Below are 20,190 nucleotides of genomic sequence, written 5' to 3' on the forward strand. Positions count from 1 at the left end.
TGGGCAATTATATCTTATCAATTGGATCAGAGATTATGGTGTTGTACATTCTTACATGTGGTGATTTAATTGGGTTCAAGAGAATGTGTGGTAGTTGGACACACTGGGCCTCCACGGAATTACATATGGATGTCTGGTATGGTGGCAACCTGTCTTGGGATGTAGATGGTGGGTACAGAGATTGTTGCCAGGTTCAGAGAGTAGTCATCTGCAGTGTGAAATTGGATGGAGCTTAGCAATTGAGACGCTCTTTATCTGAGATGAAATTATCCAATACCGTTCTGGCACTGTTGTGGGGTATAAGAAACCACATTTTTCATTTTACCACAACAGCCCACATACCATTGGAGGAGATCTGTCACCTCGAGTGACTTAAGGTCCAGGTACTTTGTTGGGTTCAAGTACCTACCAATCCAGTACTATTGTGTCCTTTGTGCCAAACTTCAAGGCCAGGCAGTCTCCAGAAGGATGAGATTCTCAGTCATTCACCACCACTGATAACCCTCACTAGTGACATCATACACCACCATACTCAGAGCAGCCAAAATTTCTGATCAACCTTCTGATCACCATGATGCATAGACTCCAGCCTATTTGGGACAACTGTCAACAACTCCTAGCTGCCCCCAAGCCCCCTCATTTTTAAGGTCCATAAAGAGTGTATGATCTTCCAGGCAGCAACTCCTTGGTTGGTCTTTAAAGTCACACACACACACACACACACACACACACACACACACACACACACACTAATGAAATGATCTGGAGTGATTTGCTGATACTTTCAAATGTAGCCGCAACACACCAGAGGGTCTCCAGGCCTTTATAAGAATAAGAAAAGTCATCCTGGAGGAGTTCAGGATGAGGATTGTAGAGTCACAAATCTGGTAAAAAATCAAAAGTCACCCACGAATCCCTGAACCAACTCCATGGTCAGCTTGGTGACAGTTAAAGACAGGACACCCCTTTTTGTTGGGGTTCAGCCTCAACACAGGATTAGAGTTCTCAACTGGAAGCAGGGATATCTGGAAGGCATATAGTCAGCACGTACAGACAACCTTTCTTGTTCAAAAGTAACAGACAATCTTTCAGGTTTAAAGCCTCTCTCTCTCTCTCTCTCTCTCTCTCTCTCTCTCTCTCTCTCTCTCTGTCTCTGCTCAAATCTGCATGCACTGTTGCTCCCACATAGGGCTGAAGGATGTACTCTCTCATTCGTTCACTTTCTCACACTCAGACACTCATTGTTTGCGTACTTCTTCTCACACACATCCCCCTTACATACTCTCCTCACATTCTCTCCACAGCACACACCTCATCATTACATCAAGGAACATCTATTTTCACAGAATTCACCAGAGCAGAAGGAGAAGTAGGAAAATCAGATAGAGTAGAATAGTTATATACACCAAGGAAAACCGAAAAGCAGACACACTCAAATGAAATCTACACAACCATTGACTAGGGCTAAGATTAGGAGAAACTGGAACAATTGTTTCTTACAAAGAGCTGCCATTGGTTACTGAGATGTCTCCATCTTGGCCTATGGCAGGCATTCCCTTAGTTCTAATGGCTGGTCCCAGAAGCCATACTTTTTTTTTTCTTCCTTCCTTCCTTCCATCCATCCTTCCTTCCTTCCTTTCTCTCTCTCTCTTTCTTTCTTTCTTTCCTTCTTCCTTCCTTCATTTCTTTCTTTCTTTTTACAAAGAACTGCCACTGGCTTCTGAGATGTCTACGTCTTGGCCTATGGCAGGCATTGCTTAGTTCTAATGGCTAGTCCACTGGGGGGATTAGAGGGACACTATTGCAGATGCGAAAAAGTGCTTGCTGACATGAGCCTGATATAGCTGTCTCAGCTATATCATATATAGAGGCTCTGCCAGAGCCTGACAGATACAGAGGCAGATGCTCATAGTCAACCATTGGATTGAGAACAGGGTCCCCAATGGAGAAGTTAAAGAAAGGATTGAAGGAGCTGAAGGGGTTTCATAGGAAGAACAACAATACCAACCAACCAGACCACTTAGAGCTCCCAGGGACTAAACCACCAACCAGAGAGTACACGTGGAGGGATCCATGGCTCCAGCCACATATGTAGCAGAGGATGGCATTGTCTGATATCAATGGGAGGAAAAGCCCTAGGTCCTGAAAAGAATCGATGCCCCAGTGTTAAGAAATGCCAGGGCAAGGACGTAGAAAGTGAGTGGGGGGGGACCTTCATAGAAGCAGGGGAGGGGATGATGGGATAGTGGATTTCCAGAGGGGAAATCGGGAAAGGTGATAGCATTGGAAATGCAAAATATACATACATACATACATACATACATACATACATACATACATATCCAATATAAATAAATAAATACCACTGAATCCATTTATGTAAGTGACGGGTTCTGAGGGTACCTGGAATAGAATGGAGGACAAGGGACTCGAAGAAGGACGCCAAGACAAGAGTCTGATCAAGGGGACAACTTTATTTTTCCCCAAGGCTGAATTTATACCATAACATGGGTAACAGAGGGAGGGGGGAAGTAAGAAACATTTACGCAGGCCAAGGACACAATATCCGTGTGGTCAGGGAGTAGGCTGATGTTGACAAGTTGTTAGAAAAGTCACAGGTTTGTCATGTCTATTAGCCAACAGGATGTCTTTATCTTATTATTATTCATTTTGACCACCAGATTTGTGTTAGTCTTCTACAGCTGGCTGGGGATGAACCCAGTCATACCTAATTCTAACCATAGTAATAACATCAACAATGGAGGGCTTCAAGGGCATCGCTCTCAACAGATTTGGAAGCAAAAAACTTGAAATGTAAATAAGAAATACTGAAGTTACTGAAGATGGAGAAAAAATGAGAAATATAAGCAAAATAGTACAAAGTGCACATGCTTCAGTTCACAAATCAGAACTATATGATATTCTCATGGTTCATTAGGCTTTCCAGCATCTCTTAATATATTTACTGACTCTCAATATGGAGGGAGTTGATTTGCACACACAATCTGCTGAACCTATTCCAGATGATTCTTTGCTATTACACAACATGAAATTTGAAACATACATTATCCAATAATACATATACATACAACCTCAAACAGGTGTGTGAGGACCATCAGCACTAGGAAATGAACTAGATCAGTTATTAATAGGAAGTATATTAGAGGCTTCAAATTTTATAAAAGACATCATGTGAATAGTAAAACTTTAGGGAAAAAACTCATATTACTTGGCAAAATGCCAAAGAAATTACAAAAACATTGTTCTACTTGTACTGTATATAATCTAGTTCTATTACCTGCCAGAAGTAACCCTTAAGGTAACCAGAGAAATGAGATTTGACAAAGAGCTGTGCTATATTTTGCAGATTTGGAAAACTAAAGTATGTGTATCATACAATTGTGCTGTATTCAAGATTCCAGTGAGTTCTGCCTTAAGCTCTGAAAAGGCTGGATTTGTAATAACATATTTATTACAAGTGATGGGAATTTTAGGAATACCTTTACCGGTTAAAACTGATACTACGCCGGCATCAGGTATCCAGTTAAATACAACAATTGTTGAATGTGATAAGACAAAAGATATTCCCTGGATATCTTACAATCCTACAGGACAAACAATTTTGTAGAGATGTAACAGGACTGGAAAGGAAATGCTTACTAAACAGAAGGGGGATATAGGGTCTCCCAGAGACAGATTAAATAATGCTTGCTTTATTGACTTTAACTTTTTAAATTGTCGACGAGACAGGCAGCGGAGCTGCTGAGAAACACTGGATTTTAGAAAGGACTGCCATCCCAATTCTTTTAAGGCTGTGCTAACTTCAGAATGGAAGTCAGGAACTGTGATGCATTGGGGGAGAAGTGAAGCTTTTGTTTCAACAGAAAGTGAAAGGTGGGGATTCCTGCAAAATAATAAAGTTTTGTCTTCATGGGGGGAGTATAGTGGCTTCTGTTCTCATGCCAATTGTGTTACCCAAAAATCTATCTGCAATGTAGGCTAAAGGAAGTCTCCTGCTTGCCTTTAAAAGTTCATTGATCAAACTGCTCAGGACTACACTTGAGTCCACAAATAGCTTAGTATGAACAGAAAAAATCATTTCAATTGGCTACAAATTGTTTCTAACTGGTCAAGTATGAAGGGTTGCCTCTAACTCTCATAGATAGGCCTGTGCCAGGCAGCAAATGTTGACCATATGGGCTTCTCCAGCAGAGTAACCCTTTCTCTGGTCTCTGACCTGTGCTATGGACCTGGAGAACAAATCAAAATAAAGCAGGATGCCTTTCCTACGCAAGAGCAGATATCTGGAATCTCCAGGGGTGAAAGTTTTTTGTATCCTGTGCTTTAAAGAGGATTTGTTAGGGACTGATATCTAATTTGGGAGTTACAAGCTGTGGTTCAAGTCAGGTCCAGCTAACCATCTTGAAATAAGCCGATTCAAAGAACCAACTTAAAAGTAGAACAAAATGATTTATTTAGTGGAGCCACATTGGGAAGTGGGACAAAGATATCTAAAGGTATCCCCCCAGGTCCATTTTCAGGGCCTGGAAGAGAGATCTAAGTTTAGATACAAGTCTCAAGGTAAATGAATCTAAGAAGTCCCAGTCAAGATTTGACCCTGCATATTCTGACCTTCACTGTCTGGGCTTCAGTCTTATCCTGTGAGGTGGGCTGCCAAATCGATGGAATTTTGAAATGCCTTGCTTAAAGATGACATCTCACTTTGGATGGGACCATTTTCTTCTCTCGGCATGGGATTCCTGGGAAAATTCCCATTTTGGGGTAGTCCATTGTTTCAACAGCCTGATAGTCAGACTGAGAGACACAAGTATCCTTTCAGAATATCTTCACTTCTGCCAGGCCAGGTATAGACTTAATATTTTGTCCTCAGTCCAGCTCTGGTGGTCTGCTTCTCTCCTTAAGCCATACAATCATTAATCTAAGCATATATCCCAAAAGATCTTTACTTCAACTAGTAAATAAAGCCCAATTTACATGTTGTACCCATTGAACATGAGTTCTGGCATCTGTACTCAAGCACTAGAAAAAATGTTTGCTGCAAATTATAAAATGTATCTTTATGTAAAATAGAAATGGAGGGTTGTGGATTTAGCTCAGTGGTGGAGCGTTTGCCTAGCAAGCAGAAGGCCTTGGGTTTGGTTCCCCCCACCAAGGAAAAAAAGACAACATAAAATAAGAATGGTATTCCTAACATATTCTCTCTCTCTCTCTCTCTCTCTCTCTCTCTCTCTCTCTCTCTCTCTCTGTCTTTGTCTCTGTCTCTCTCTGTCTCTCTTTGTCTTCTACGTGTCTCTCACTGTCTCTCTCTCTATTTGTCTCTCTCTCTTGCATACAAACACACACACTCGTACACACACACGCCACACACACACACTATATAGGATTCTAAAGGTAACAGTGGCTAGTGCATTTTAAAAATATTTTATATGTTATCAATCAGTTTCTCTTTTTTCCTGTTGTTTTGTTTCGTTTCCTTTTGTTTTGTTTTGTTGACTCAGGGTCTCCCTGTGAAGTTTTGACTGACTTGGAACTTGCTGTGTGTATAAGGCTAGCCCCAAATGCATAGATGCCTCTTGCCCATCTCCAGAGATATGTCATTAAGTGCATTGACGGCATGGGCCACCGTTTCCAGCTTGCATAGGTGGGTTTGTTTGGATATGTATGCACCACTTGAATTCCGGGACTGGGATAGCTGTTGGAAAAATATAACTGGTATTGTAGACAGTTGTGAGCTGCCTTGTGGGTGGTGGAACCGAACACCGCCCTCACTAAAGGCAACTAGTGGCTTAACTAGCCAGACTCCTGGTTAGTGCTTATTTCCATCAGCAGGTGTGATTTTTAATAGGCTGAACAGGTACGAAGGTTTCTGCTAAGACAACCTCACGCCCCTGTCAGGAAAATGTTGAAAAAGCCAGCGCCCTTATGAACAGAGTGCGCAAGGTTACAACCTCAAGCGGCTTTTCCAGAGACCTTCCTGTTGTTGCCATCATAATGGGTGGGCGGGACCAAATGTCTTCGCCTAGTGACCGTCAGGGCTATACCTAATAAGAAGTGACGTACAAACACCATTGTCTCTCATTGGCTGACCAGTGGGAAAATTTGCCTTTGAAGCAGAGGGAGCTTTATGGGAAGCTGGCAGTAGGTGAGGAGGTACCCAGACACTGGCTCTCCTAAGAGCTTCATCTTAGCCATTCACTCCATCACACAGAGGCTGGGGAACGGGGGCCATAAACTGAGTGAGACAAAGGAAGTCTGCTGAATCATCTGTAACCCTCGGACACTGGCTGGGCTGGAGGTGATATCACCATGTTGAGCCTTCTACGGTGGATATCCACATTCTTTCACGGGAGCAACACGTCTGAAGAAATATCAGAGGAACAGCCTCAAGGTAATCTGGTAACCCACACCCCCACTCGAGGAGACTCCTCAGAAAGGCTTTCCTCCACCTTAAGGTGAGGTTGGGACACAAATAGTCTAGACGGACAGGCCAACATCCTGGGTGGCTGTTGAGCATGAGGATGTCCCTGAGTTTCCACGAGTAAGGCCAGTACTGAACGGTATCCTAAGCTCCTTTGGGATGGCAAAGCAGGAGGGTGTTTGGCAAACTCACAGAACACGTGACACAAGGCTTTGTGGGTTGTACTGTCTCTGCCTTCGCATCTGGCCCTTGAAAGATGCGTTTGTCTATCCCCAAGAGAAGGGGCACATTGCACATTGAGAGTGAATTAGGCTTGGTTTTCATGCACACATGGTTCTAAAGCCAGGAGGCAGGTTTCTAAGGGTGACACCATGAAGGACGGTGGCCTGTTGACCCAGCAGAGTACTCGAGCCAGACTCTCAAACATTACTTACCCATTACCCATTATGCTTATGAAGAACAAAAGGAAATTTGACACTGTATCCTTAGATCCACGGATCTTTAAAGCTTTCTCAGAAGGGATGTTGAAGAATCTAGGGCTCTGGCTATGGATTTGCTGCTGCTGTCGAGTGAGGCGAATGCTAGTAAGAGTGGGAGTTTAAAGGGCCTTCCTGAGCAGTAGATGAACCCAGCACTTGAATACTTAGTGAGACAGGTCACCCACAGCTCAAATAGGTGCCATAGAGGTGCGATTGAGTACTTACAACCTTGGGATGCAGAGATGGCTGCTGTGTTACGGTCAGTGAAGTGATGCTTTGTGCTCATGTGTACACGGGTGGAGTATTGGTGTTACTAATGCTGTGATGCTACACTATGGCCAGAGCATCCCGGGAACGAAAGGGTTTATTTGGCTTGTGGTACCACATCACAGTTTCTCACTGAAGGAAGTCAGAGCTGGAATTCAAACAGAGCAGGAACCTGGAGGCCGGAGCTGATGCATGTAGTGGGTACTTGCATTTGACATGAACCAGTGTCACCTTTGTTTACCTGTGTCGTAGATAACACCAGGTTGAAGTCTATTCAGGGAGTGGTCACCTCTCTGTGCAATTACTATGGCTGGATCAATGACTCCATCCTCTTCAACGTGGAGGTAATCAGTGACAATGTGCCTCTGAAGATCGGGACCAATGTCCTTGCGCTTGTGGAACAAGATGAAGTAACTCATACCCTGAAAACAATCAAGGTATGGCCGAATTTATCCAGAGTACTTAACCTAAGGGGATTTTGTTACCTCTCTTGGATTAAAAGAAACACGAATGTAAATATGGGGTGAGTTTAATGGGCTTCTTCTATGGGGTTGCAGTATCTTTTTATTTCTGTTCCTAAAGATTGATTTCAGTTCTCTCTCATATTTAAATGTTTTGCACAATGATAATTATTGGATTTCATATAATCCTCTTCCCTTCCGAGTAAGAAGCTCTTTCTCTTGTATGAATTCAAACAGATATAATTGTTGTGATAAACTTTAATATCAATATGTTATACAATATTCAAGATGTATTTAATGTACAGCAAATTTCTGGTCTAGATTTTTGAAAGACTTATCTCTATAAACATAATCAGCTCAGATATTTGCATATCAATATCTATTCTCAGATAATTTTTGGCTATACTGTTCTAATTAATAGGCTCAGCCATAGGTACAGAAAAGCCTTTTATCCATGTTGATAAACACCAACACATTAGTAGTTCTAGTTGTTGTTCTTCTTGTCATTATTGTTATTATAATTATAGAGAAAATAATGGAAATTTGACAATCACATTTCTGCGTTTTGTTTTTCAAAATTTGCTATAACCTGAAGTATAAAAAAGGAATTTTGTACTTTTCATTTATTCAACCAATCTTAGACTTTTTTAAAATTAAATCATTTTCCTGTACATTAATTTTTATTGGATATTTTTATTTACATTTCAAATGTTATCTCCTTTACCGGTTTTTTGGCCATAATCTCCCTATCCTGTCACCCTACCCTTCTTTAAAGTGTGTTCCCCTTCCAAACACACCCCGTTTCTGCCTCCCTACACTGACATTCCCCTACACTTGGGGATCCAGCCTCGGCAGGACCAAGGGCTTCTCCCATTGGTGCCCAGCAAGGCCACCTTCTGCTACATATGCAGCTAGAGACCTGGCTCTGTCCATGTGTAATCTTTGGGTATTGGTTTAGACCCTGGGAACTCTGCTTGGTTGGTTTTGTTGTTGTTCTTATGTGGTTAGAAAAATCTTCAGGCCCCTAAATCCTTTCTCTAATTCCGCCAATGGTTCTAAGTTCCATGGATTGTAGCTAACACTTGACTCTGTTTTTGATATGCTCTGGCTGAGCCTCTCAGGAGACAGCTATATCAGGCAAAAATCAGCATGCACTTCTTGGCTTCATCAACATTGTATACATTTTGGGGCTGTGTATAAGTGGGCTGGATCCCCAGGTGGGGCAGGCTCTGAATGTCCATTTCTTCAATCTCTGCTCCAAACTTTGTCTCCACATCCCCTCCTATGAATATTTCTGTTCCTCCATTTAAGAAGAGCTGAAGCATCCACACATTGGTTGTACTTCTTCTTGAGCTTCATGTGGTCTGTGTATTGTATCTTGGTGAATTCAAACTTTTCGGCTAATATCCACTTATCAGTGAGTGCATACAATGTGTCTTCTTTTGTGATTGGGTTACCTCACTCAGGATTATATTTTCTAGTTCAATCAATTTGCCTATGAATTTCAGGAAATCATTGTTTGATTGCTGAGTAGTACTCCACTGTGTAGACATACCATTTTTCCATAGTCATTACTCTATTGAAGGACTTCTGGGTTCCAGTCTCTGGATTTTGTGAATATGGCTGCTATGAACATATGGGAACATGTGACTTTGTTGTATGTTGGAGCATAATTTGGGTATATGCCTAGGAGAGGTATAGCTCTTTCTCAGGTAGTGCAAAGTCCAATTTTCTGAGGAACCTCCAGACTCATTTCCAGAGTGGTTGTACCAGTTTGCAATCCCACCATCAATGGGAGTTTTTGACCTTACCTATTCTGACTGATGTGAGGTGTAATCTCAGGATGGTTTTGATTTGCATTTCCCTGATGACTAAGGATGTTGAACATTTCTTTAGGTACTTAGCAGCCATTTAGTACTCCTCAGCTGTGAATTCTTTGTTTAATCTGAACCCCATTTTAATAGGGTTATTTGGTTCTCTGGAGTCTAACTTCTTGAGTTCTTTGTACATTTTGATATTAGCCCTCTATTGGATATAGGATCAGTGAAGAATGTTTCCCAATCTGTTGGTTGTTATTTTGCCCTAACGACAGCGTTTTTCTTTGTCTTACAGAAGCTTACCAGTTTTATAATATTCCCATTCATTGATTCTTGATCTTAGAGAGTAAGCCATTGGTGTTTTGTTCAGAAAAATTTCCCCAGTTCCCAAGTGTTCCAGACTCTTCTCCACTTTTTTCTATGTGTTTGAGAGTATGTGGTTTTATGGAAGTTCTTGGTCCACTTTGACTTGAGCTTTGTACAGAGCGATAAGTATGGATCAATTTGCATTCTTCTACCTGCTGACCTCCATTTTAATCAGAACCATTTGTTGAAAATGCTATCTTTTTTCCATTCAATGGATTTAGCTGCTTTATCAAAGATCAAGTAACCATTTTTCAGTGTGTTCATTTCTGGGTCTTCAATTCTATTCCACTGATCTGTATGCCTGTCTCTGTACAAATACCATACGATTTTTATCACTATTGCTGTGTAATACTACTTGAGGTCAGTGATGGTGATTCCTCCAGAAGTTCTTTTGTTGTTGAGTATAGTTTTTGCTATCCTGTGTTTTTTGTTATCCCAAAGGAATTTGCAAATTGTTCTAACTCTATGAAGAACTGAGTTGGTATTTTGATGGGGATTGCATTGAATCTGCAGATTGCTTTTGGCAAAATGGCCATTTTTATTATATCAATCCTGCCAATCCATGAGCATAGGAAGGCTTCCCATCTTCTAAGATATTCCTCAATTTCTTTCTTCAGAGACTTGAATTTCTTGTCATACAGATCTTTCACTGCCTTGAGTAGAATCATACTGAGGTATTTTATGTTATTTGGAAGTATGGTGAAGGGTGTCATTTCCAAAACTTCTTACTTAGCCTGTATATCCTCTGAGGAGAGAAAGGCTACTGATTTGTTTGAGATAATTTTATATCCAGCCACTTTGCTGAAGTTGTTTATCAGGCTTGGTAGTTCTCTGGTGGAACTATTAGTGTCACTTACGTATACATTCATATCACATGCAAATAATGATATTTTAGCTTCTTTCTTTCACATTTGTATCCATTTGACCTCTTTCTGATTTCTGATTGTTCTAGTAAGGACTTGGAGTCCTATATTGAATAAGTAGGGAGAGAGTGTGAAGCTTTGTCTAGTCCCTGATTTTAGTGGGATTGCTTCAATTTTCTCTCCATTTAGATTGATGTTGGCCACTGGATTGCTGTATATGTCTTTTACTGTGTTTAGGTATGGCCTTGAATTCCTGATCTTTCGTAGGCTTTTATCATGAAGCGGGTGGAATAGTTTGTCAAATGATTTCTCAGCTTCTAATGAAATGGCGATGTGGTTTTTCTTTGAGTTTGTTACATGGTGGACTACATTGATGGATTTCCATATATTGAACCATCCCTGCATCCCTGGGATGAAGCCTTTTTGATCATATTTGATGATTGCTCTGATGTGTTCTTGGATTCGGTTTGCAAGAATTGTATTGAGTATCTTTGCGTCAGTATTCGTAAGGGAAATTGGTCAGAAGTTCATTTTCTTTGTTGGATCTTTGTGTGGTTTACATATAATTATAATTGTGGCTTCATAGAAGGAATTGGATAGTGCTCCTTCTGTTTCTATTTTGTTTTGAGAGTATTGGTATTAGGTCTTCTATGAAGGTCTGATAGAATTCTGCAGTAATCCCAACTGATCCTGGCTATTTTTTGGGTGGGAGATTTTTAATAACTGCTTCTATTTCTTTAGGGGTTATGGGATTTTTAGATGGTTTAGCTGGGCGTGATTTAACTTTGATACCTGGTATCTGTCTAGAAAATTGTCTGTTCCATCCAGATTTTCCAGTTTAGTTGTATAAAGACTTTTGTAGTAGAATCTGAAGATTTGTTGAATTTCCTCAGTTTCTGTTGTTTTCATTTCTGACTGTGTTAATTTGGACACACTCTCTGTGCCCTCTGGTTAGTCTAACTAAGTGTTTATCTGTATGCTTGATTTCCCCAAAGAACCAGCTCCTGGTTTTGTTGATTCTTTGTGTAGTGCGTTTTGTTTCTACTTTGTTGATTTCAGCCCAGATTTTGATTATTTCCTGACTTTTACTCCTCTTGGGTGTACTTGCTTCTTTTGGTTCTAGAGCTTTTAGCTGTGCTGTTAAACTGCTTATGTATGCTCTCTCACGTTTCTTTTCAAGACACTCAGAGATATGTCTTTTCCTCTTAGCGTTGTTTTTATTGTGTCCCATAAGTTTGGGTGTGTTGTGCCTTCATTCTCATTAAATTCTAAAAAGTTTTTAATTTCCTTGTTTATTTCTTCCATAACATTGGGTAGTGCGTTGTTCAATTTCCATGTGTATGTGGGCTGTCTGTGGTTATTGTTGTTATTGAAAACCAGCCTTAGTCGTTGGTGATCTGATATGATGCATGGGAATATTTTCATCTTCTTGTATGTGTTAATGCTTTTTTTGTGACCTATTATATGGTTACTTTCGGAGAAGGCTTCATGGGGTGCTAAGAAGAAGGTATATTCTTTTGGTTTGGGATGAAATGTTCTATAAGTATCTATTAAATCCATTCAGTTCAGAACTTCTGTTAGTTTCTCTAAGTCTCTGTTTAATTTCTGTGTCTATGACCTGTCCATTGTTGAGAGTGGGGTGTTGAAATCTCCTACTCTTACTGTGTGAGGGGCAATGTGTGCTTTCAGGTTTAGTAAAGTTTCGTTTATGAATGTAGGTGTCCTTGCATTTGCAGCATGGATATTTAGGATTTAGGGTCGCTCTTGGTTGATTTTACCTTTGTTGAATAGGAAGTTTTCTTCCTTAACTTTTTTGATAACTTTTGGTTGTAAATCAATTTTATTTGATATAGGAATGGCTACTCCAGGTTATTTCTTTGGACCATTTGCTTGTGAAATTGTTTTTTCAGCCTTTTAATCCGATGTAGTGGCTGTCTTTGTCACTGAGGCCTGTTTACTGTATGTAACAAAATTCTGGGTCCTGTTTCAGTATCTAGTCTGTTAGTATATGTCTTTTCATTCGGTAATTGAGTCCATTAATGTAAGAGATATTAAGGAATAGTGATTGTTGTTATCTGTTGGTTTTATTGTTAGAGGTGGATTTAAGTTTGTATGCCTCTCTCCTTTTGGATTTGTTTCAAGGAGATTATTTCCTTCCTTTTTCTATGGTGTAGCGCCCTCCTTTTGTTGGGATTTTGTATTTATTATGCTTTGTGTGGCTGGATTTGTCAAAAGAGGACATCAGCCCAGGGTCTTCTGGCTTTTACAGTCTCTGGTGAAAAGACTGGTGAAAATCTGATAGATCTGCCTTTATATGGTACTTGACCTTTTCCCCTTACTGATTTTAAACTTACTTCTTTGGGTTTCGTTGAATTTACTATTTTGACTATTATGTATCTGACAGGAGGAAATACTTTAATGGTCCAATCTATCCAGAGTTCTGTAGCCTTGTTCTATGTTTATGAGGATCTCTTTCTTTAGGTTGGGGAAGTTTTCTTGTATAATTCTGTTGACCATATTTACTGGCCCTTTCGATTGGGAATCTTTGTTCTCTGCTATACCTACTATTCTTAGATGCATAGGTACTCCTGGCAACTGGCTTTCAGCTCTGGGCTCAGGCTGAAATCAGAAAGGTCCTCCCCGTGCCTGGTCCTAGGTTCCTGTGCCCAGAGAGCAAAGAAGGCACTAGGCAGGTTCCTCTTGTGTCATGAGTGTGAGCACAATAGGTCTCCCCTGAGCTCTCAGGAGTATCCTGACTTCTGAGAGTCCAGATACATCACACATGGGACTTGGGTACAGATTTCCCATCAGAGATCATTCTGTATTATGGGAAAATATCTTTATTATAGAAGAGGTGCATATAATCAGTTATTTTAACGAATACCACTTTTCTTGATTTTACATATAGTCTTACTATACTAGAAGCATATTCTTTCTATCTTTTATTGTTACCCAAATTGCTAAATCACAGTCAATTCAAAACTGGCATCGTGGTACATGTCTTTAGGAGGTAGAGGCATTTGGAATCTTTGTGAGTTCAGGGCCAGACTGGTTTACATGATAAGTTACGGTGAGCCAGGTGTATAATTTAAGGCTTTGCTTGAATAAACAACCCCTGATGAATTTTGTTTTTCATATATTTCAATGTTATGCAATGAGTTAGTACTCTGTACATTACAAGTCCACAAGTAGACGGAAGCCTGGCTAGCCTGCAACCTGCAGCCGTCTTCCTAGTTCCTGGCTCCTAATTGCTGGAATTACAGGCCTCATGGACAGTGTCTAGTTTCACTCCTATGATTTGAGGATGTTATACACATATTGGCACAAGAATATTTGACATAAGTGTGCATGCACATTGCTTTCCAAATGTCTGCAAGTGGTGCTATACTCTGAAATGAATCCTCCACTCTACTTCATTTGGTTTTGAGGGATTAACAGTATCTTAGGGCCTTTCTTAGTCTTGGAATCTGTCTTTGTGGTTTGCCACGATTGTTAGTGGTATCTCTGTGTTGAAGAATGAGAGCTGGGAGAATCTAAGTCTGCCACGGGAACTGAGAAATTCCTTAGGGTACCGTATGTCTATGGATTAGTGGAGGGTCAGAATGAAGAATGGTCAAAGTCTGTGATGCTCATCTGGCAGCAGAGTGACAGAATTAGTGAGTGGTCAGATAGGTTCTAAGCTCTTCACCACTCAGTGCAAGTGATCCTATGAAAAGCACCATCCCATGAGTACTCTTAAGTAGCCATACATAGCGTGAGAGGTGGGAACTGCAATTGTTTAGATGTTGAAAACAGCCGTTGACATTAGTAGCTTAAGCTTCCTCAATGATCATAGAACATCAGCTCTCATCATTCTTCCCCTCTATACTTGATGAGTGCATCCAAACTAAATATCGAACAATGAGGAATGCAGCTCACTAATTAACATGTGTGTACCAACTCTGATTCCAGATGTCTCTCTCTGCTGTCCTTTTGTGAGTCTTCATGCACTATTTTAATAGCATGCACAATGTTCAGTTTCCATTTTCAAATGGAGACTCAGTCACTGTTTCTGGATAATGTAATTGTCCAGGATGGTTTGTGGGAGATGCTTTTCTGCTTTGTGCTCAAGTGAATATTCTACTTTCGTGTAAAGAATGTTCTTCTGCTTGATGAAGAAAGATTCAAAGTTATACTACTTCCTCTAACGTTCGTTATCTCTGATAATTCAGAAGAATAGTATTCCCTCAGACCGTGGGGCCTGCATTGCATGATTTGTCATTGAAAAATCTTCTGATGGTGGTTGCTTCTCCCACTTCATGATAAATTCCTGCTCCCAGATCCTGATAGGGAAAAGCATGTTTTCCTTTTTTCTCCAATACTGTGCTGCTCATTCTTGTCTCTGTTGATTTAATTCAGGTCACACCCATCTCACAGGCAACACAGTTTTGTTCCTTCACATGCACAGTAAAGCTACCCCAGGTTGTCCCCCACAGTGTGCCTCAGTCTGTTTTCTTCTGTATAAATGTGCAGAATTTTTCTCTTGTTTATTACAGCCATGATTGCACATTGTGTATAAGTATATTTTAAATGTATTTTGCAGTATTGAATTTTGAGTACTTGAATAGTAAATGTACTCTATTCTAAAGTCAGAAGCTAAGTTTGTGGGTGCATTAAACATAGGTATGGCACTCCCTATTGAAAGACAGTTAGAAATCCAGGAAGCAAGCACAGACATGATTTCTGTCCTCATCTCATTCCATAACATATTTTCAACAGGAAATGTTAGGTTGGAGAACAGTTGTGTAAGCAAATTCTGCAGCAGGAGGACTGTTTCTGGCATGCATAATAAAACCCATTTTCTCTGACAGGGGACTATGTCCTCAAAGTATCCATGTCTTAGGTACTCACTAGGATAATGTTGCTTTGATGAGGAATCCTTGGTATGGCTACAATCTCCGGCATGATATTTTTATTTCACCTGCAGTCAATGTCTCCTCTTATAGGTGAAAGTTATGACTGATCTTCCCGAGGGCAGTGAGCCGTCAAAACTTGGCAAAAGGCTTTGTATTAGATGTGTCACCTCTGTAACTGAAGAAGACGTGTATATCAGCGAGGACGTGTCTTTCCCATTATACCTCTTTTCTGGCGGTAGGACTTATAGCTTTAGAAACATAGAGCAAGAAATACAAGTATCGGCTTGGGTTAAAAGCTCTTGAGAGTGTGGGAAGCATCCTTGAAGTTGAAAGTAATGTATAATACAGGGGGAAAGGACAGTATTTTAAATACCACCTAGAGATCCTGTCCCCTGTGACAACCATCATCACATGTCCACGTGGATTCCCTGACTCAGTTGATTTCATTGGCTGCATCATTTTTTAACTTTGGTTTTTCACATAGGGCTCTCAAAAGTATGGGAAACTCATATGTATCGAGAATTGTGTACGAGAGTAAGAAAACCATCCATTATGAGATTCTCATCTTTGTGCCCCTGCTCTGGGTTACATTTAAAATCTATTCAATGATGGCATTATATAAGTATAAGTGATTTATCTTGAAAATACTTGTATCACACATGTCTCTCTTAATGCCTGATGAATAATGCATCATTGTAAATGAACCAGTGTTTAAAGGGCTTTCTGCTTCCCTTCCTGTAGGAAGATATTTACAGTATCTTAGTATTCGAGGAATTTCTTTACATTAGGAAATGTTGTTCAGCACATGGCAAGAGCCTAGATATGACAGTATTACTACTTAACAATTCTCCCTTTCTTTTTTTTTCCTTCTTTTTTTCGGAGCTGGGGACCGAACCCAGGGCCTTGAGCTTGCTACGCAAGCGCTCTACCGCTGAGCTAAATCCCCAACCCCTAATTCTCCCTTTCTTGGCTGTTTTAGCATTCAAACCTTTCAAAGGAGACTTGGTTCTGGTTGAGTATTCCATGAATTCGGGCATGTCAAACATCAATATCCACTCTGTGAGCCCCCTCAGCTGTCAGGATATCAATGAGGTAATTGTCCTCCATGCTGTCTTGTCATGATTAGGCAGCTGCCTCTCTTTCTTACTGATCCCTTTCTTGCTCCAGATTTTTTTGGTACGTTTGGCAGTAAATCTTCTGCAGAGTGGACACTACTGTCCACAAATTGAACAGTAAATATGGAGAGGGTAATGTAGAAGGTGTGTGTGTGTGTGTGTGTGTGTGTGTGTGTGTGTGTCTGTCTGTCTGTCTGTCTGTGTATTTGTGTATGTGTATTTGTGTGTGTGTATGTGGCTGTGTGTGTGTGTGTGTGTGTGCATGTACGTCCGTGTGTGGTTAAGTGCTCAATCCATAAGTTGTGAGCTCTCCTTGATGTTATGCTGTTCTATGGACAACAATTAGAAAGCATCTTGGATGTAAGGACATCGTAGAGAAATTTTGAGTGGATTGGGTTTGAGGTGTTCAGCCCGCTGATGAAGGCATGTCAAAGCATTCATTGTAGGACAACCTGTGAATGAGTTGAAAATTCAGGAAGGTAGAGCATGAGGTCATGATGGGGTGAGGGGCCTGCTGATTGGAACTGGGTGTCTGGGTGTGTGGGGGACCATCTGTGGTGGATTGTATGCTTCCCCAGACTCATAGCCATCTTTCTCAACATTGCAGGTCTATGTTACTAGCATTGATGGAAGAAATGGCATGGTAGAAGCCAGAGTCTTTTTCACCCTTGACTCTCTCCAGATACCTTCTGGGTATACACCTGGATTATACGACATTGTAGATGTGGTCACTGTCGACAGTATCCAGCAACATTGTTCACTGAGGGCAGTATCAGTGACCCCAGTACAAGTGGAGATTTAACCAGACCTACAATTCGCTTTCCGGCTTATGCCCAAGGTTCTGGTTTAATAAAATAATGTTGCGTGTAATCCAAAGATCTCTGAACGATGACTCTTTCTTTGAAAACCCTGGTAATTTCGTTGGCAACGTGACTCACTTCAGAAAGGTAGCTTGTCAATTCAAAAACATACCGTGTTGAATCATGCTTTAGGAAAGAAACAGCCCTGCCCTCAGGTACATGCATCATTCTCCATAAAGTGGAGGAGATTTTCTGCTGCCCATGGCCTTGTAGGCCTCTAAGCCTCATGAAGAGGCAAAGCATGTTGCTCAAGATCCCAAGAGTGTGGCCAGGTAGGATTTAACATTGTAGCTTGCCTTCCATTTGAATGTCTTTGATCCTTTCCAAAGCTTATTTCTCTATGATAGTTTTCATTTCTGATCAGTACTCCATTTTGTAAATATAGTGCTTATTTATAGATCCCTGTCCTACGATAGTCTTCAATGCAGTCAGTTCAGCGTAATGAAAGGTCATACTACAGTCCAGTTCAAACAGAAAGATGGAGCAGAGTTTCATTAGACCCTGAGGCAGGGGGCCAAAAAATTCTTTCAGACTTTTATACTTCTTGAACTTGGCTGTGTCTCCAACATTTTCTGGCCTTCAGAAGGAATCCTGGTCCTGGCCACCATCCAAAGTGTTAGGGATTCCTGTACTGGAGACTGATGCCACATGACCAGTTGTCTATGTCTGTTCTTTTCATGGTGTGGTCCTTCAACCCCCATGACAGGGTTCAATTCCATGCCTGTTAGTAATCCATGGTTATCCTAAACATTTATAGTTTCAACTGTGCAAAACTGACCTATCTTGCAGGCAGACGATCAATATTCAGAACTTCCACCATATACCCTTTCTCCTGAGTGTGACCATCCCCCACCCCATCAGAATGCAGAGCCCAAAGCACCAATGTTTTTTTTTCTGCCCTGCCACCCAACAGTTTGCTCATGTCGAAGATGCTATTGCCTCTTTTGCCCACTGTAGTTTGATGTGATTATTCAGGTGAAGGCAGACACAGGATAGAACCAGTCTGTCATTGGACAAGAAGGAAGGATGGGCAGGAGAAAAGCTTTAGAGGTGGAGGAGACTGTAGGAGAGAGTAGCCGAGAGAACATGGAGGCAGAGGTTAAGATTCTTCCCTTCACATATTACATATTGCAGGTTGTTATGACTAATTTTAAGGGATGGGAGTGTAAATGATTTTGGGTAACGAGATGAGCAAACTATGTCTTATCTAGGTGGGCAATTATATCTTATCAATTGGATGAGAGTTTATGGTGTTGTACATTCTTACATGTGGTGATTTAATTGAGTTCACGAGAATGTGTGGTAGTTGGACACACTGGGCCTCCATGAATTAGGTATGGATGTCTGGTATGGTGGCAACCTGTCTTGGGATGTAGATGGTGGGTACAGAGATTTTTGCCAGGTTCAGAGCGTAGCCTTCGGCAGTGTGATATTGGATGGAGCTTAGCAGTTGAGACGCTCTTTATCTGAGATGAAATTATCCAATACAGGCCACGTGGCCAAAGGTTCTGGCACTGTTGTGGGGTATAAGAAACCACATTTTTCATTTTACCACAACAGCCCACATACCATTGGAGGAGATCTGTCACCTCGAGTGACTTAAGGTCCAGGTACTTTGTTGGGTTCAAGTACCTACCAATCCAGTACTATTGTGTCCTTTGTGCCAAACTTCAAGGCCAGGCAGTCTCCAGAAGGATGAGATTCTCAGTCATTCACCACCACTGATAACCCTCACTAGTGACATCATACACCACCATACTCAGAGCAGCCAAAATTTCTGATCAACCTTCTGATCACCATGATGCATAGACTCCAGCCTATTTGGGACAACTGTCAACAACTCCTAGCTGCCCCCAAGCCCCCTCATTTTTAAGGTCCATAAAGAGTGTATGATCTTCCAGGCAGCAACTCCTTGGTTGGTCTTTAAAGTCACACACACACACACACACACACACACACACACACACACACACACACTAATGAAATGATCTGGAGTGATTTGCTGATACTTTCAAATGTAGCCGCAACACACCAGAGGGTCTCCAGGCCTTTATAAGAATAAGAAAAGTCATCCTGGAGGAGTTCAGGATGAGGATTGTAGAGTCACAAATCTGGTAAAAAATCAAAAGTCACCCACGAATCCCTGAACCAACTCCATGGTCAGCTTGGTGACAGTTAAAGACAGGACACCCCTTTTTGTTGGGGTTCAACCTCAACACAGGATTAGAGTTCTCAACTGGAAGCAGGGATATCTGGAAGGCATATAGTCAGCACGTACAGACAACCTTTCTTGTTCAAAAGTAACAGACAATCTTTCAGGTTTAAAGCCTCTCTCTCTCTGTCTCTCTCTCTGTCTCTCTCTCTCTCTCTCTCTCTCTCTCTCTCTCTCTCTGTCTCTCTCTCTCTCTCTCTCTGCTCAAATCTGCATGTACTTTTGCTCCCACATAGGGCTGAAGGATGTACTCTCTCATCCGTTCACTTTCTCACACTCAGACACTCATTGTTTGGGTACTTCTTCTCACACACATCCCCCTTACATACTCTCCTCACATTCTCTTCACAGCACACACCTCATGCACACCTCACTCTCTCTCTCTCTCTAACACACATGTACAGAATCCTCACATT

At 41.1% G+C, this 20,190-nt stretch overlaps 1 protein-coding gene across 3 annotated transcripts; it reads left to right on the top strand.

Moving 5' to 3' along the window:
• The first annotated feature begins 6,109 nt into the window (after positions 1 to 6,109).
• Positions 6,110 to 17,578, top strand: Ct55l1 (cancer/testis antigen 55 like 1). Of its 3 annotated transcripts, XM_008773323.4 has the most exons (5): positions 6,110 to 6,409; positions 7,438 to 7,622; positions 15,678 to 15,822; positions 16,567 to 16,679; positions 17,310 to 17,578. In XM_008773323.4, exons 1-5 carry the CDS (start codon positions 6,328 to 6,330, stop codon positions 17,502 to 17,504), a joined length of 720 nt encoding a protein of 239 aa, XP_008771545.2. In that variant the 5' UTR covers positions 6,110 to 6,327; the 3' UTR covers positions 17,505 to 17,578. The 3 variants fall into 3 exon arrangements, with proteins under 3 accessions (XP_008771545.2, XP_038956314.1, XP_038956313.1); XM_039100386.2 differs by lacking the exon at positions 16,567 to 16,679; XM_039100385.2 differs by lacking the exons at positions 15,678 to 15,822; positions 16,567 to 16,679.
• The last annotated feature ends 2,612 nt before the right edge of the window (positions 17,579 to 20,190 follow it).

Source organism: Rattus norvegicus, chromosome X, assembly GCF_036323735.1.
Source record: "Rattus norvegicus strain BN/NHsdMcwi chromosome X, GRCr8, whole genome shotgun sequence".
NCBI classification, from domain to species: domain Eukaryota; kingdom Metazoa; phylum Chordata; class Mammalia; order Rodentia; family Muridae; genus Rattus; species Rattus norvegicus.

Bases quoted from the DNA above. Each gene is read 5' to 3' on its own strand.
- Ct55l1 (XM_008773323.4), top strand. From the start codon at position 6,328: ATGTTGAGCCTTCTACGGTGGATATCCACATTCTTTCACGGGAGCAAC. The intron at 15,823-16,566 runs GTAGGACTTATA...TGGCTGTTTTAG, and splicing joins ATTATACCTCTTTTCTGGCG to CATTCAAACCTTTCAAAGGA. The intron at 16,680-17,309 runs GTAATTGTCCTC...TCAACATTGCAG, and splicing joins GCTGTCAGGATATCAATGAG to GTCTATGTTACTAGCATTGA.